Source organism: Cervus elaphus, chromosome 8 (genome assembly GCF_910594005.1).
Source record: "Cervus elaphus chromosome 8, mCerEla1.1, whole genome shotgun sequence".
NCBI classification, from domain to species: domain Eukaryota; kingdom Metazoa; phylum Chordata; class Mammalia; order Artiodactyla; family Cervidae; genus Cervus; species Cervus elaphus.
Window position 1 is genome coordinate 30,641,227 of NC_057822.1, and position 17,787 is coordinate 30,659,013.

The 17,787-nt window shown below is 41.0% G+C and overlaps 1 protein-coding gene across 2 annotated transcripts in view; it reads left to right on the plus strand.

The window, feature by feature from the left end:
• PECR (peroxisomal trans-2-enoyl-CoA reductase) overlaps window positions 1-17,064 on the plus strand; it is a 35,372-nt gene extending 18,308 nt beyond the window's left edge. Inside the window, exons 5-8 of one of the 2 annotated variants that reach the window (XM_043910115.1) lie at window positions 3,421-3,517; window positions 6,000-6,110; window positions 14,515-14,626; window positions 16,470-17,064. In XM_043910115.1, the coding sequence (XP_043766050.1) occupies window positions 3,421-3,517; window positions 6,000-6,110; window positions 14,515-14,626; window positions 16,470-16,555 (406 nt within the window). In that variant the 3' untranslated portion in view covers window positions 16,556-17,064. The remainder of the gene's footprint in view (window positions 1-3,420; window positions 3,518-5,999; window positions 6,111-14,514; window positions 14,627-16,469) is intronic. The other variant, XM_043910116.1, reaches the window with a different exon arrangement.
• The last annotated feature ends 723 nt before the right edge of the window (window positions 17,065-17,787 follow it).

Sequence of the window (17,787 nt, forward strand, 5' to 3'; positions counted from 1 at the left end):
CTGGGGGATTATATAGATGAAGGCTACCAGTCAGGGATCGGAAATGAGGAATAAAGGTATAAGGATCTTGCATTCTTCTTCCTCTTGCACTGTTTCAAAAACAGTCATGGGTTGGCATCAGATAGCCCAGTAATTGGGTCTGGCAGTCTGGTAGCCTGGTGGTTGGATCCACTGTCTATGAACTGTACTCCGGCCCTCTTTCTATAACGCAAAAGAGAAAAACCAGAGTGGGTGGTTGCAAGAGACTTCTGTGCAGGTGGCACCGAATTCAGGATGTAATTAGCACAGAGTTAAAGGGCAGCAGGTGCAGAATGTGGTCCATGCAGAGTTAGGGGGCAGAACAGATTCAGTTCAGTTCAGTCGCTCAGTCGTGTCCGACTCTTTGCAACCCCATGAATCGCAGCACGCCAGGCCTCCCTGTCCATCACCAACTCCGGTCGGTGATGCCATCTAGCCATCTCATCCTCTGTCGCCCCCTTCTCCTCCTGCCCCCAATCCCTCCCAGCATCAGGGTCTTTTCCAATGAGTCAACTCTTCGCATGAGGTGGCCGAAGTACTGGAGTTTCAGCTTCAGCATCAGTCCTTCCAATGAACATTCAGGACTGATCTCCTTTAGGATGGACTGGTTGGATCTCCTTGCAGTCCAATTAGAAACAGTTAAAGTAAAAATGAGGAATAACCAGGTCTGCTCACTGTTCTCTCCATCTTCTTTGTTCTCAGGAAAGGAAAGAAAAACTCACTCTTTTTTCCCTTCCTTTTCACTGCACCACTGGATAAGCAGTAAATCTCTCTGGATAAACTCTCTGCTTTTTCTTCACAAATGTCACCATTTTTTTTTAATCCCCAGAAACAAACAGATTAGGATGTGCTATTTCAAGATCCAGAGTAACTTTCAATTTCTGTGTAGTTTTCTTCAGTGCCAAATACTGCAGAGGAAGGGCATATCCTTTCTTCCTTATGGACCAAGCAGAGAGCTGGGCGCTTCAGGCTGTCGTACCTGTCATAGGTGGCCTCACCATCCAGCAGCAGCTTCCCTCCTGACATCACACTCTTCTCTGCCAGCCTCTTCAGTAGATCTTTGAGTGTGGAGATGTGGTCTGAAGATGCTGTTGTGTTTGCACTGAATCTGTGTTAGGTGTCCTTCTCTTCATCAGCTAACCTTGAGAGAACTATGCAGGGGAGGAAAAATAATTTTCCCTCTGCCCTTCTGAGCTCTTAGCTGAGACCCCTGTAATAAAAGACAAATGAACAAGAGAAAAACAAACAGAAGTTGATTCACATGTATACTCATGTATACACGGGAGATACCCAGGGAAAAATGAGTAACTGCCTGTTGGGGCTTTGAATTTAGGATTAAAAACTATCTTAGTAGGGAATGGGCTTCCCTGATATCTCACTTGGTAAATCATCCGCCTGTAATGCAGGAGACCCTGGTTCGATTCCTGAGTCTGGAAGATCCACTGGAGAAGGGAGAGGCTACCCACTCCAGTATTCTTGGGCTTTCTTCATGGCTCAGCTGGTAAAGAATCCGCCTACAATGCGAGAGACCTGGGTTTGATCCCTGGGTTGGGAAGATCCCCTGGAAAAGGGAAAGGCTACCCATTCCAGTATTCTGGCCTAAAGAATTCCATGGACTGTATAATCCATGGGGTTGCCAAGAGTCAAACATGACTGAGTGACTTTCACTCTCACTTAATAGGGAATGGGGAGAGGGGTTATAGGCCTCTTGGGGTGGGGAGTAGATGATCTTTAGGAAAGATGGATGGACCCTTTGAAGAATAGATGGGAGATATGATAGTCGGTGACGATGTTTGTCTGGATGTGGTGTTGACTGCTAGTCTCCCATCCTGTGACAACAGTCAGCCTTCCCTGGTTGATGAGACTCCCGGGGAGGGGATTTATGACACTTGGTTCCATTTGGCCAATAAGGGGAGTTCAAAGAAAGCCCCTCTCTGCATCTGCTGTTTTTTCAAAGGACCCCAGCTGAAAATGATCACTCCACCAGAGCAGCAGCATACTTTGGGGGGTGTATTCCGCTACCCTTCAACCGCCTCTTGCTCACATTCTGCAGACTGCTTCCGGTGCTGAAATTCAGAGTACTTTCTGTCTCTGCTCTTCCATCTGCTTCTCTCTCTCCCCCAACCCCCACACACCTCTCTCTCAGTTTCAGGGGGCTGTTCACAAGTCTGGACCTTCTGTGGTGGCCCTGGTGGTCAGGGGATGAGGACAAGGGGACAAGCACCTCTAGGTCCTGCTCACAGAAGAGGGCCCGGACTTGACTGTGCTTCCCGCAGACGCTCATCTGTTCTGTTCCCACCTCTTGCTTCCAGTAGCGTAAAGCAAGGCAGTAACCCTGTGACCCTGCCCAGCTGGGAGGTACTCCAGAAGGGCCCCTCCTAGCATTGGTGTCAAGCAAGGAAACCCGTCATGTGAATTCCCCCAGGGACGGGTGGATGTAGTGTGACACAGGTGTTGGCTGCGTTTGATGGTGATGAGGTTGCTCAGGTAACTCTGGCAGATGGGAGCTGTTGGCTTCTGCCTGGAGTCCTGCTAGGGCTTCTGCAGCCGACACTGGGGCGGGGGTGGGCTTTCATCAGGAAATTGGGGCTCTAGAGGTCATCTCTAGTGAGGAGTGGTTACATGCTTGGTTCTGAGGCTTCATAATTGGAAATTCTAAGCCATAGTATGTCTCTACCTTTTGCACCATATGGGTGCATACTGAAATATTTTGAACCTGTTCCCTGGAACTATCTTAAGATTTATTTAAATTTTGGTATGTCTAGAAGTTATTTTGACATTATTTCTAGCCTGACATATGAATTTCATATACCTTATTACCTGAAATTGATTTAAAGAATAACCACACTTGTAACCCTCCAAATTACCAATTTGTTTATTTTCCTTCATATTCAAAAGTTCCTCAAAATATTTCCGTTTCACATGTGGGAATTTGGGGGGGATCTTGTGTGGGCTTTGGGGCTTCCCAGGTGGCGCAGTGGTGAAGAATCCACCTGCTAGTGCAGGAGATACAAGAGACGCAGGTTCATTCCCTGGGTCAGGATGGTCCCCTGGAGCAGGAAATGGCAACCCACTCCAGTATTGTTGCCTGGAAAATTCCCTGGACAGAGGAGCCTGGAGGGCTACAGTCCATGGGATCCCAAAAGAGTTGCACATGACAGACCATGCATGCAGACAGGGAGATGTGGGCCTTGACTTATGTGAGATTTGTTTGACTAGCAGTTAGCTATGGTTTCATGTTAATATTGAAGGACCTGCTTCTTTTTTATAGCTCAGACAGAGACTCATAATAAGAATGTTCTTGTGGAACTCTGACAGGTCACTGGTATACCTATCAGTTTAGGTGATATGAGACATATCCAATAGAAACTAATGGTAATGTTTGTATTTTGTCTTTTAAAGGCATAGCGGAGCTGCCAGAGAAGGTGTTTACAACCTCACCAAGTCCTTAGCTGTGGAATGGGCCAGCAGTGGAGTAAGGATCAATAGTGTTGCCCCTGTACGTAAATGTTTAATATGAAAGCTTTTGACAAATTGTGCTTTTCTGATTTCATTTGTGTTGTTCATAGAAGTATTTGTTAATATGTATGTGTACTAGAAAAGATTGACTTTTTAAAATAGATAGAATAAAAAAAAAAAAAAGAATCAGAAAGAAGTATTCTTTGATTTACAGTCAGATTTTCAAGAAGGTTAAATTAAGTGATTCTCAATCCTGGCTGTATACGAGAATTATTTGTGAAATAGTTACAGACTAGTGATATATAAGCTTGAAATGCTGGGCTGGATAAAGCACAAGCTGGAATCAAGATTGCCGGGAGAAACATCAATAACCTCAGATAGGCAGATGGCACCACACTTATGGCAGAGAGTGAAGAAGAACTAGAGAGCCTCTTGATGAAAGTGAAAGAGGAGAGTGATAAAGTTGGCGTAAAGCTCAACAATCAGAAAACTAAGATCATGGCATCTGGTCCCATGACTTCTTGACAAACAGATGGGGAAACAGTGGAAATAATGTCAGACTTTTTTTGGGGGTTCCATAATCACTGCAGATGGTGATTGCAGCCATGAAATTAAAAGACGCTTACTCCTTAGAAGGAAAGTTATGACCAACCTAGACAGCATATTAAAAAGCAGAGACATTACTTTGCCAACAAAGGTCCATCTGCTCAAGGCTATGGTTTTTCCAGTGGTCATATATGGATGTGAGAGTTGGATTATAAAGAAAACTGAGTGCCAAAGAATTGATGCTTTTGAACTGTGGTGTTGGAGAAGACTCTTGAGAGTCCCTTGGACTGCAAGGAGATCCAACCAGTCCATCCTAAAGGAGATCAGTCCTGAGTGTTCATTGGAAGGACTGATGTTGAAGCTGAAACTCCAATACTTTGGCCACCTGATGCAAAGACCTGAATCATTGGAAAAGACGCTGATGCTGGGAAAAATTGAAGGTGGGAGGAGAAGGGGGCGACAGAGGATGAGATGGTTGGATGGCATCACTGACTCAATGGGCATGAGTTTGAGTGGACTCTGGGAGTTGGTGAAGGACAGGAAGGCCTGGTGTGCTGCAGTCCGTGGGGGTCACAAAGAGTCGGACACAACTGAGTGACTGAGCTGAAGTGAACAGCCTTGACATCTTACCACTGGCCTGCTTCAGCAAGAATATCCCTGCCGTTGATGTCTCTCTTTACTATAGATATTGTTATCTATGCCACTCAGTGGTAACTAAGCATGGGCTGACTTGTGGATGTTAGAGAGATCTTATCTTTAACAAATGCAGGTTCCTAGCCAGAAGCTTCACATCCTTTTAATCCTTTGGGGCTGACATTACAACAGATTGGATAGATTTCCATTCTGAGTGTTGATTCTTTGGCATGTTGGTCTCCACATATGCATTTCTGGACAACCTTTAATGATGTGTTGATGCTTTAACCATAATACTAAAGTCACATTTGTCCTTCAGAGATGTTTTGGGGTTTAATGTCTAAACCTTAATACCTCTGGAACATTCCATCCTCTTTAAATGAAAGCCTGAGAAATTGTTTAATCAGAAACCAGTATATCACCTCAGTATTGTTTGGAGTAATTAATACTGCAAAGTTTCCTCCTCATATTCACATCCCTCCTGTCTCCTCCCCTCCTTCAAATAATCAGTTGTAGTTATGAGCCAATAACAAGCAGCTTTATCCTGTGTTAAAACAGTTTTTAAGTAATTTTTTTCTTTATAAACCATTGAAAACCACTAAAAGTTGAATAAAAGAATTCTTAAACAATTAAAATTTTAATTTATTTATATTGGATTCAAATTTTTTATTTGTGATTTCTTTCTAGGTAAAAAGCCATGAAAATACTGTATTTTCTAAGTCCCACTTAACCATAGGCCAGTTTTCCATTGTAAAACATAGAAGCCTTCAGTTCAGTTCAGTTCAGTCCAGTCGCTCAGTTGTGTCCGACTCTTTGTGACCCCATGAATTGCAGCACGCCAGGCCTCCCTGTCCATCACAAACTCCCAGAGTTTACTCAAACTCATGTCCATCGAGTCGGTGATGCCATCCAGCCATCTCATCCTCTGTCGTCCCTTTCTCCTCCTGCCCCCAATCCCTCCTAGCATCAGGGTCTTTTCCAATGAAGCCTTAGTGGAAGACAAAATAGACTACCCTGTCCCATTGTCCCCAGTTAAGGGCTTCTCTGATATGCTCATGATTATGCTTTCAGAAGCCAAGTCTTTTATGAAAACATCCCGAGCTTGGCTGGTTATTAGGGGAGGGGAGGTCACAAAATGAGCATTCAGATTATCCTTTTTTAGTAGAGGTTGACTGTACTTCTTTGACCATATTAAGAAAAATTAACATTACAAATGTGAACTTAAACTCTATTAAACTTAAACCAATTAATTGTTAGTGTTGGATGACAGACTGCCTTGTTGTCTTTCCAATTAAAATTTAATTTTATGTACTTTATTTTTTCCTGTCTTATTTTAAACATAGGGAATCATTTGTTCCGAGACTGCATTTAGCAACTATGATTATTTGACAAAAGACCTGCTTAACAAGTACATTGACAAGGTCCCAGCTAAAAGATTTGGAGTTCCTGAGGAGGTAATGTATATTTCTAACAGTGATGAATTACTTTGTTTTATACTTTGGAGATTTGTAACATTTTAGTGTCCTTTTCACGTAGTCTGATTGGTTAATAGAGAAGATTGCTCCCATGCCCTCAAACTATGTTCCCTGTGCTTTTTGGCTGCCAGGAATACTGTGCTCCTGGTGCCTTGGATACTCACAGCAGTATTTATTCAGGAATGAATGCAGTGTCGGTTAAGAGCAGCATGTTTTTATGGTTTTCATTGCACTTTTCAGCTCTTTTCAGTTGTTTTATAGTACACAGAATCTCAGATAGGCAGATGATACCACCCTTATGGCAGAAAGTGAAGAACTAGAGAGCTTCTTGATGAAAGTGAAAGAGGAGAGTGAAAGAGCTTAAAGCTCTTTCATTAAGAGCTCTCTTAAAGCTCAACATTAAGAGAACTAAGATGATTGCATCCAGTCCCATCACTTCATGGCAAATAGATGGGGAAAGAGTGGAAACAGTGGCTGACTTTATTTTTGGGGGTTCCAAAATCACTGCAGATGGTGACTGCAGCCATGAAATTAAAAGATGTGTGCTCCTTGGAAGGAAAGTTATGACCAACCTAGACAGCATATTAAAAAGCAGAGACATTACTTGGCCAACAAAGGTCCATCTAGTCAAGGCTATGGTTTTTCCAGTGGTCATGTATGGATGTGAGAGTTGGACTATAAAGAAAGCTAAATGCCGAAACATTGATGCTTTTGTACTGTGGTGTTGGAGAAGAGTTCTTGACAGTCCCTTGGACTGCAAGAAGATCCAGTCAGTCCATCCTAAAGGAGGTCAGTCCTGAGTGTTCATTGGAAGGACTGATGTTGAAGCTGAAACTCCAATACTTTGGCCACCTGATGTGAAGAGCTGACTTATTTGAAAAGACCCTGATGCTGGGGAAGATTGAGGGCAGGAGGAGAAGGGGACGACAGAGGATGAGATGGTTGAATGGCATCACTTGGGTAAACTCAGGGAGTTGGTGATGGACAGGGAGGCCTGGCATGCTGTGCTCCATGGGGTCTCAAAGAGTTGGACATGACTGAGCGACTGAACTGAACTGAGCACAGAATCTAAGCAAGTCAGACAGTTATGACAAAATGAAGTTCCGTACCTGATTTCTGTAAGGTGACCAGTTTTAAGTCTGTAAAAATTAATAGCTTTCTTAAATGCCAACAAGATCAGTCTTAAAATGTAATTTTTTAAAAAGGAGATATATTCCACAATAATGAGAATAAAAACTAAAAAACCCAGAGTAAACTTAACTCTAAATGAAAAAAAGTTTATTACTGAAGAACAGAAAAAAAAAAAAGACCAGAATAAATAGAGACATGCCATATTCCTCAATGGAGAGACTCAATTTTACTAAAATCAAGTTTCCCTAAATCACACAAACACATTTAATATGTCTTTGGAATTAATACATTGATTCTAAAATTTTCCCTAGAAAAATATTTATGCCAAAATGTCCAAAATGTTTTGAATAAGAATAATGAGGGGATTTGACCTTCCTGCTGTCAAAACATACTGTAGGGCTTCCCTGGTGGCTCAGTGGTAAAGAATCTGTCTGCTGATGCAGGAGGCATGGATTCGATCTCTGGTCCGGGATAATCCCCTGTGCTACAAGTAGCTAAACCCATGTACCACAACTACTGAGCCTGTGGTCTAGAGCCCAGGAGCCACAACTACTGAACCCACGTGCCACAACTACTGAAGCCCATATGCCCTAGAGCACTGTGCTCGGCAACAAGAGAAGTCACTGCAGTGAGAAGCCTGCTCTCCATAGCTGGAGGGTGGCCCCTGTTTGCACAACTGGAGAAAAACCCACACAGCAGTGAAGACCCAGCACGGCCAAAAAGAAATAAAATTATTTAACCACCCCCTGAAAATGCATACTATAAAGCTATAGTTGTTTCCTACATTTGGGGCTGGTACTGGAAGAGATTAAAGTTAGTGGGATAGAATGGACTCTCATATCAGTACTGTACACACACACACACAGAGTTTATAGGATAAAAGTAACATTTCAAATCTACAGGGAATGAATATTCAGCAAAAGTCTTGCAGCAGTTGGCTGTTCATTTAGAAATAAATGAGAGTCACCCATCTCATATCACATACAAAATAATTTTCAGATATATTAAAATGCTAAATATAAAAGCAATGCCATAAAACTCTTAAGAGAAAAATGTGTTCTAATTCCTAGAGCTAGCTTTCATTATCAGTTTGATGTATATCTTTCCAGAAATTTACTGTGTATGCTTAAAGATATTTCTATTTACTGACCTTTTTTGTTTTTAGAAACATGGGATTCTATTGTATGTTTTTCTGCAACTTGCTATGGCTGGATCATTAGATCCTGTTGCTGCACATTGAGATTTTATTAATTTTTTTATATTGTAATAATTCTGCAGTGAACATTCTTGACTATAGTCATGAACTGTTATGTGGAGGGTAGCTTTCTAGAAGTAGAATTCCTGAACTAAAATAGACTTGCATATTATGTGGAGGGTAGCTTTCTAGAAGTAGAATTCCTGAACTAAAATAGACTTGCATATTAAATTTTAGAAGATACTGTTAAATCCAACATTTGATGAGCTTTTTTGAGCAAGGTGCCAGATTTTTGTTTGGAAAATTGAGAGTGATTTTGAAAGAATTTTAATCAAGGGATTTATCTGATTAAGCTTTTATTTTGGAGAGAACCCTCCTTATGTTTTCTGAACAATTATATATTGTCTATATGCTGTGCTGTGCTTAGTCGTTGAGTTGTGTTCAACTCTGAGACCCCATGGACTGAAGCCCACCAGGATCCTCTGTCCATGGCCTGTAGTTACTGTATTAAAATTTGACATTGAGAAATTCAAGAAATATTTATGAATTCATTAAAAATAATCTTAATAAAATCATGGATGTTAGAGCTGGACCATAAAGAAGGGTGAGCACTGAAGAATTGATACTTTTGAATTGTGGTGTTGGAGAAGACTCTTGAGAGTCCCTTGGGCTGCAAGGAGATCAACCAGTCCATCCTAAGGGAAATCAATCCCTAATATTCATTGGCGGGATTGATGCTGAAGCTGAAGCTCCAGTACTTTGGCCACCTGATGCAAAGAGCTAACTCTTTGGAAAAGACCCTGATTCTGGGAAAGATTGAAGTCAGGAGGAGATGGGGATGACAGAGGATGAGATGGATGGATGGCATCACCGACTCAATGGACATGAATTTGAGCAAGCTCTGAAAGATGATAAAGACAGGGAAGCCTGACATGCTGCCGTCCGTGGGGTTCCAAAGACTTGGATACGACTGAGCAACTGAACAATAAATAAAGGCATTGCATACTATAATATTTTTAATGAAAAATAGCTGCATTTTAAAATACAAAAACGAACAAGTCTTGCTTGGTTGTACATGTTTTACCCAGTTCTTTAATGTGTGGCTTAATAGAAAACAGCTGGACTCACACATCTGCTCCTGCTTTCAGCCTGTTAGAATATGTTGTTTTGGTAGAGCATGCAAAGAAAATCTGGCTTCATGCCAGTTAAAATAAAAGGAGGAGTATTTTAGCAGTCTTTTTGAGTAACTGTGGACATTCTTCTTTAACAGTCAACAAGTGACAGTTTCTTTTTTTTCCTATTGCTGTGTATTTTGGGTATTAAGTGACCTGCCCCATTACAATGTATTGGTACATACATGGTGCTTCCAAGGTAGCACTAGCAGTAAAGATCCTCCCTGCCAATGCAGGAGACATAAGAGATGCAGGTTCTATCCCTGGGTCAGGAAGATCCCCCGGAGGAGGGCATGGCAACCCACTCTAGTATCCTTGCCTGGAAAATCCCAGGGACAGAGTTTTCTGGTGAGCTACATACAGTCCACAGGGTCACAAAGAGTCCAACACGGCTGAAGCGACTTAGCACACACAGTACGTACTTGATGTGTGTACTAACGATACATTCAGTATTTAATCATCATTTACTTCATGCATGAGTACAAAGTATGACTATTACATAATTATATTGTTTACTTCATGCATGAGTACAAAGTATGACTATTACATAATTATGTAGAACAAAATGTTATTTGTACAAATTGCATTAAGTCAAATAGCTCTAGTCACCATACTTAATCACAACCAATGACTTTCCTTAATCCCAAGTTTTGAGAAATCCACAACTCATCCATAACCATGCCTCTCTTCTCGCTTTGGGCCTGTAGCATGTGGTGGTTTCTAGAAGTGAACTGTATCTGACATCTAGTTCTTACTTTTAAAAGTATTTCTGTTTACTGACATTTTTACAGAAAGGAGATTCTACTGTATGTTCTTTTCTGCAACTTGCTAAGGATGTAGCATAGTATATTTAATTAGACCCTGTTGTTGCACATTGGAGTTTTATGTGTATTTTTATGTAAATATATATTTATGTTTCAGAAATATAAATTTATATTTCATAAAATCTCCCAGTTTTTCCTCACTAAACAAGACATCTTGTTGGACTAATGACTAATCAGCTCATGTGCACACATAACTATGGTGTCATACGTTCAAATTTTTAAAAATCTGTGGGCAACTCTGGCCACCTGAGGTCTTAGCACAGTCAAACAACAGGTAGTTGAGCCTATACAGAGTATTGTTTTCCAGTGTCAACAACCATCAGGTGTTAGTCAGTGCTTAAAATACATAAGAAAATTGACCTTATTGTGTGTGTGTGTGTGTGTGTATATATATATATATATATATATATATACACATACATATATATATATTTTATTTTAATATCCAATCTTACCAAGTGGCAGTTTCCTAAAGATTAATTGCGGTGTGGAATCTGAAGCCATTCAGTGAACTTTTTCTATTCCTTTACATTAAAATTCCTTAGTATTCCTTGCACTTTTACTGAGTCTTTGCATAGATGATTTTGTAACATCAGATGTTGGTCTTTTGGAAAATATTGATTCAGTGAGTTATAGACATCTTCTGAATGTTGATACACAATTCTTGATAGAATACCATATGATCACATTTATGAATGTCACCACTGATCTCTTCCAAAAACTCTTTAGGTATTGGGAAACTGTCAAGGTCATGGTGACATGTATCGATGCAACTTTTCCAAAATTCTGGTTTTCACTTGAAAGCTCAAATCTTATCATTGACAACAAATGCTGTCAGTTGTTTTCAGCTGCTTGGAGTGACAGTCTCACTTGGTTCATTTTTGGAAAAATGTCTGCCAGATACCCAAGTGTGAATAACTGTAGTTTGTTAGTCATTCTCTCAAGCAAAAAACAGAAAAAAAATGTTTTGTAAAAAAAATGACTAGTTTGGTTTGCAGCTCAAGCACATGTTCTTTTCCTCGAGACAGTCTTTATACTTCCATATACAGAACAAGAGCTGAAGGTGTAATTCCCACTTTATCACACATGATAATTAAAAAGATGTGTACCCAGTAGTTGAGATTAATATGATTAATAATTTTAGTGCTCATCAAGGACATTTGAAAGGGAAACAGACTCTCCCCTCCCACTCCCAGGAGTACTTGCTGGTGAAAAATATTGTGACTGTTAGTATGATGCTTCATCTTTGTTTTCCTGCCATGACTTGTGCTGAGGGTCCAGGCATTTTCCCCATCATTGCTTTGGCACCATTAGTACAAATGTCAACACAGTGAAAAAGACAGATAAGGACTCAGTATTGTTATGGAACAGTTGTGACTTCACAAATCCCCTGAGAAGATCTTAGGTATGCCCAGGGTTTTGCCACCCATGCTGTGACTAATTGGGAAGGTGAGTTTTATACTGCAATAAGCTGCAGAATGAGAGAGTTTCAGTCTCTGTCTCATAGGGTCCTAGCATCTCCAGGTTATCTTTTCAAGATCCTCTGATGGCCCCAGCTAATGACTAATGTCACTTTTGGGGCTGAGTGTGACAATAGGCTATTGGTGGACTGTTTGGAACTGCTTATCAATGAGTTGTCTTCTTTTAAGTAATAGTTATTGGGATTGAGTAAGGGGGGGTCAGTGTAGCTGTAGTTTTAAAAGGAACTTCCAGAGCTCCTACGATGTCCCTCCATATCTCTTGGAGACAGAATGCAGCACTTGGCAGACCCCTCAAATGGCTTGTACTTGTACTCTATACTAGTTTTACAAATTAGGAAACCAAGAGCCAGTGACGTTCAGTAATTTGCCTGAAGCCATACATAAGTCAGGTGGGCTTCCCAGGTGGTCCACTAGTCAAAAATCCATCTACCAGTGCGGGAGATGCAAGAGACAAGGGTTCGTGTCTTTTCCAAGTTAGGTAATGGAAAATCCCTTTATTTGAGGGGGAGAGATGCAAAAAGATTCCTTCACTCTGTAAACACTTAATGAGTTATTTTATGCTGAACACTGTCAAAGGATGAGGCCACCTCTCGATATTTGAAACAGAACTCAGCACTAAAGCACATTTATTCCTGGTCGGGCACAATCTCTCAGAGTAGACTGTTGAGTTTTCTTTTTTTCCTGGGTGGAAGTATGGTTTTAGAGATTTGCAGACTTCCAGAGGCCATGGTTACTTGAGTGAGGGGGTCGTTGTTTGGCTGACACTCAGAAAGGAACTTATTGGCATGAGTCTTCCTGATTGGCTAACTTAGAGGGCCAAGGAACTTTCACCGATTGATCGGCTAACAAAACAGTGTTCACAGGGTGAGTTGTCATTGATTGATTACACAGGGTAAAGCTAGTTCTGGTTGTTACTTGTTCCCAGGCCCCATCAGCCCTTTCCCAGGAATGTGGGAACTTTTAAATTATTAATTCCACACCAACTCCGTCCAATAGAAATGTGATAATAGTCACATGTGTAATCTTAAACTTTGTAATAGCCACGTTAAGAAAAATTTTAAAAAGAGGTGAAATTAGTTTTAAAAATAAATCTTATTTAACTTAGTATACCTAAAACATTATCATTTTAACAATTATTAATGAGACTATTTTACGTTTTTCTTTTCCAAAAAGAAAAAGTCTTCTGAATCCGACGTGTGATTTCATACTCACAGTGCCTCTCAATGCAGACTAGCTGTGTGGAAATGTCTTGGTTGTGTCATATGGTTAGTGGCCTCATTTTTGGACAGTGCAGTCCTATACTACCTGCTGGGGACACAAGGATGGAGGGAAGGCTATGCCCGCCTTCTCTCAGGTCTTAGAGCCTCAAAAAAGCATAGCCCTGTGAACGCACACGCTGTAGTGCTCCATACAGGATCAGGACTGGGGTGAGACAAGCAAGGCACAATGTTTAAGGACTCGCTTGCTTTCAGTGTTGCTCAGGTGCAGGGTCCACCCGCCCCCCAGAGCAAGCACCTCCTTTAACTGCTGCATCCAAAGCACTTCATTAGTCTCACCCCTGTCTCAGCCCTGCTTGGCAGCCTGATAAAACAGAAGATTCTGGGGCTCCAACCCCAGAGTTGATAACCCAGATGATCTTAAGTAGGACCTTGGAGTCTGGAGTTTCAGTAAGCAGTCCTCGGGATTCTAATGTAGGAGCTTAAGATCAGCGTTTGAGAAACTCGGCTTGTGTCAACAGCCTCATGTGAGACTCCATTTACATCCAGTGAAATATTTCCATCGTTTTCTTTGGTTTTGGGACTGGTTGTTGCTGAACTCGCCAGTCATCTATCTATTTCTTGGGGCCGCAGCGGGATTCTGAAGTCCCCCTGATAGAAAACTCCTGTACTCTGAGATCCTGGGCTTTGGGCCTGCGAGGACTGTGGACTAAACAAGCTAGAATGCCAGGTTATTGTTACACAGACACAGTGACTTTTTCAGGGAGAAACCTATGAAAGGCATGTGATGGTGCTGAAAACAATGAGGATCGTGGAAGGAACTGAATTATTTGATGGGAGAGAGCAGACACTGGTTCCTTCATGTTGTTTTATTTATTTTAAAAAAGATTAAAAAAGATTTTTGGCCACGTGACCCTGCTTACAGGATCCTAGTTCCTTGACCAGATTGAACCCCAGGCCCCCTGCAGTGGAAGCATGGAGTCTTAACTACTGGACCACTGGGAAAGTCCCTTAACGACTTCACAGTATGTGATTCATTTCACACTGGAGGACAAAGGGGCCTGGCGTGTTACAGTCCCTGGTATTGCAAAGAGTCGAACACGACTTAGTGCCTGAACAACGACAAAAAAGGCTCTTTTTATCTTGCCTTCACCCTAGTCACATCCCTGACTTTAATGATACTTAAATAGAAAAAGGCATCTATTACGCACCTTCAGATTATAGTACACACAGCCTGGCATTCTAGGCTGTAGGCTTCATGTTACAGTTCTGTAGTTTCAGATGTGCCTACTCGGAAATGGGAAGCAGCCAGAAGTGAGGCGTATCTAATTTTTCGTGTGCATGTGTGTGCTTCTGTTTCCAGATCTCCTCCCTGGTATGCTTCCTGCTGTCTCCTGCTGCTTCCTTTGTCACTGGACAGTTGGTATTTGTGGATGGGGGCCAGTCTCTGTACTCACAGTTATTTGAGGTACCAGGTGAGTGGTCAGGAAATGAGTCTGTCCCTCACTTTGTGGCTTCTCCTGTTCAGGTTTTCACAATTCCTCTAGGTACTTAAGAGATAAGGTTTTTTTTTTTTTCTTGTACATCAAAAAAATGTACAAAATATTTATAGTCATCATATGATTTTTAAAGGCAATATTCCTAGTGCAGAAAATATCTAAATAGCTTTATTATAGCACACAGATATAAAAAGTTGTTTGCATGTGCATAGGCTAGTGGAATTTTAACCTTGAAAAATATTCTCAGTGTGAGTATATATGTACAAGAAAGAGACAAGAACAGAGGCAGGAAGGTGTCATACTTTTGATATTTAACTTGTCTTTGTTTATCCAGTTAGTGGCTTGTGTATATGAGGGGGAGAATCAGACCTGTTAGGTGGGGAGAGGTGATATGGTGCTATTTTACAGTATCTTTGGGTTATTGATTGAGGGAAACCGTAGGAATTTGCTGTATTTATTCATTTTTTATGTACAAAATAGTTTTGTATATCTCAATCTAATGTAGATATTGCATGCAAATGTGTTTCTGTGTGTGTGTGTGTGTGTGTGTGTGTGTATCTTATGACTAGACCATCAAACTTTGGAGCTGAAAGGATCCTAAGAAATCAGTCAAGTATCGCAGTTTCATCATACATGACAAAACACGTCCTTGGAACCAAGGCATGTCCAAGCTAATCACTCCCAAAATGTAGAACAGGATATGAAATTCAAATGTGTCCGAACTGTTGCCAGAGATAGTTGATTAAATGACTACTGGCAAATTAAAGGGCTTCTCTGGTCCTTTAAAGTGATAAAGATATCTGTGATCAGTGCAGGAGACACAGGAGACATGGGTTCAATCCCTGGTTCGGGAAGATCCCCTGGAGTAGAAGTGGCAACCCACTCCAGTATTCTTGCCTTGAAGACCCCATGGACAGAGGAGCCTGGTGGGATATAGTCCACGGGGTTGCAAAGAGTCAAACATGACTGAGCACACACACAAAATTAAAATGTAGTTGATGTAGCATATATGTACTTGAATTTCCTGTTCAGGACTTACTCTTTTCAACCTACTCTTTCATGTGCTAATAGTCTCATCGAAGATTCAACCCTTCTTTGCAGTAATCATTGTTTGGTTTGGATCTATAATATTACTATTTCCCCCCAGTTTAATTTTTTTACTAAGTGGAAAGAGGAGACGGGAGACTGGATGCCGGGAGGGGGCAACACTTAAGTGTCTGGTAGTAAGTAAGCATGTTTCAGAAGGTACTGTTATTAAGGAAGTAGGATTGATTGAATGTCTACATTATGTCCAGTGCTATATGCAGGGATCACATGCACTCTCTAACCTTTAACAGAGAGATGTTGTTATCCCCTGTAACAGATGGGGATTTCCATGGTGGATCAGCTGGTTAAGAATCCACCTGCAATGCAGGAGACCAGTGTTCGATCCCTGGTTCAGGAAGATCCTCTGGAGAAGGCAATGGCAAACCGCTCTAGTTTTCTTGCCTGGAGAATTTCATGGAGGAGCCTGGCAGGCTACAGTCCATGGTGTCGCAAAGTGAGCGACTTAACACTTACTTAATAGATGAGGAAGCTGAGGCTCAGCAAGAGTAACTTCTCCAAACCTGTAGAAGTAACTTCTACAGTTACTAAGTGGCAGGTATGGGGTTCAAATTGAGATTTTTCTCAAAACCTTTGCCATGTGTCCCAGTGATTTCTTTTTTCTTGCTAAGAAAAGGGGTGATCCAGGGGAAATGACAGATGTGTTTGGTGGGAACTAAGAGAACTAATGAAGGTTAATAGATTTGTGTCTGACCTGAGGTTTTCCATTTAACAGATCATGACAACTGGCCCGAGGGAACAGGGGACCTTTCTCTTGTCAAAAGCATAAAAGAGTCTTCTAACCATAAAGCCAAGCTGTAAGCTAAGGAAACATGGAAGTGTCCTTTGTCCCCAAGTGCCTTAACATCTCGACAATACACTTCTGTACTTTACAGGAACTTATAATCTGTATGGGAAACTCACATTCTGATTTTTTAATGTTAATCAATTACATCTATGCAAAAGTTATTCCTGATATAAATACATCTTTAAGTGCCAACCAATGTTCTTTAATTCATGATAAAAAAAAAATTTAAGGAGTGGAAATTAACGTAATTTGTGATTATACTTTTAATTCTAAGAAAGGTCTTTGAAAAGTGAAATAGTTTCAGGTTAATGATAGTGGTATTATGATCTCCCAGAAGGTTCTAATATTTCATTGTAAATATTACAATAAATCTAAATTGTGGCATCATTATGATTTTTGCAACAATGACTCATTTTTGATGGCAAATACTTTTGGATCAATAAAGCTTTATATAATTATTGATATGTGGTTTGTTCATGAAGTCATATTTGTACAAACCCTCTTAATAAAAAAGAAAAATGAAGTCATAAGTGGTATTTTTTTTCCGTCCTTGACTTGATATGTGTCTTGATTTCCTAGCCAAAGTATTCCCCTTTCTCCATGTTTCTCCTTTTATATGCAAAAAAAATTTTAATTAAAATCTGTGCAGCTGTTTTAGGGTTCAGTATTCTTCCTTCCATTGATCCTTTCTGTCCATTGATCTTGATTTGTAGAGTGTCATCTACAAACTCTATATGTTCATCTTTTTTCTCTTCATCAATGAAACCTCTTTAAATTGACTTATTCCCTGTTGAAGTGAAGTAGTTTCTTTAACAGTAACACTCAGTTGAAAGCATATGATTGACCAAATCCTGAGCGGGGTGGGGCAGGGCAGATGTGGGCTGCAGAAATTGCATAATCTGCAATTTTATCAGCATCCCAAGCAGGTCTGGGACTAGGATGAGGCTAATGAGCTGCTGTGGTTGCCGCATGTAAGGAGGTGCTCACTCTTGGGTGTGAACAGGGGAGGGTCGCCCTTGAGAGTGAGCCCAAGCTCACTTTAACACTGTGTGCATGCTGAGTATGTAGCAGAAATCTTCTTTTCCTCCTAGACTGCATTTTAATAGTAGCCTTCTGGAGGTGATGACATCACACCTCCTAAGAATTACAAGTTGGCTTAAAGGGCAGGGTGGCCCCAGCACAGGCTGGTGCAGAAAAGGAAAGAAGCAGGGCTTGCTTTTCAAATTACCTCTTGTTGATGATGGTT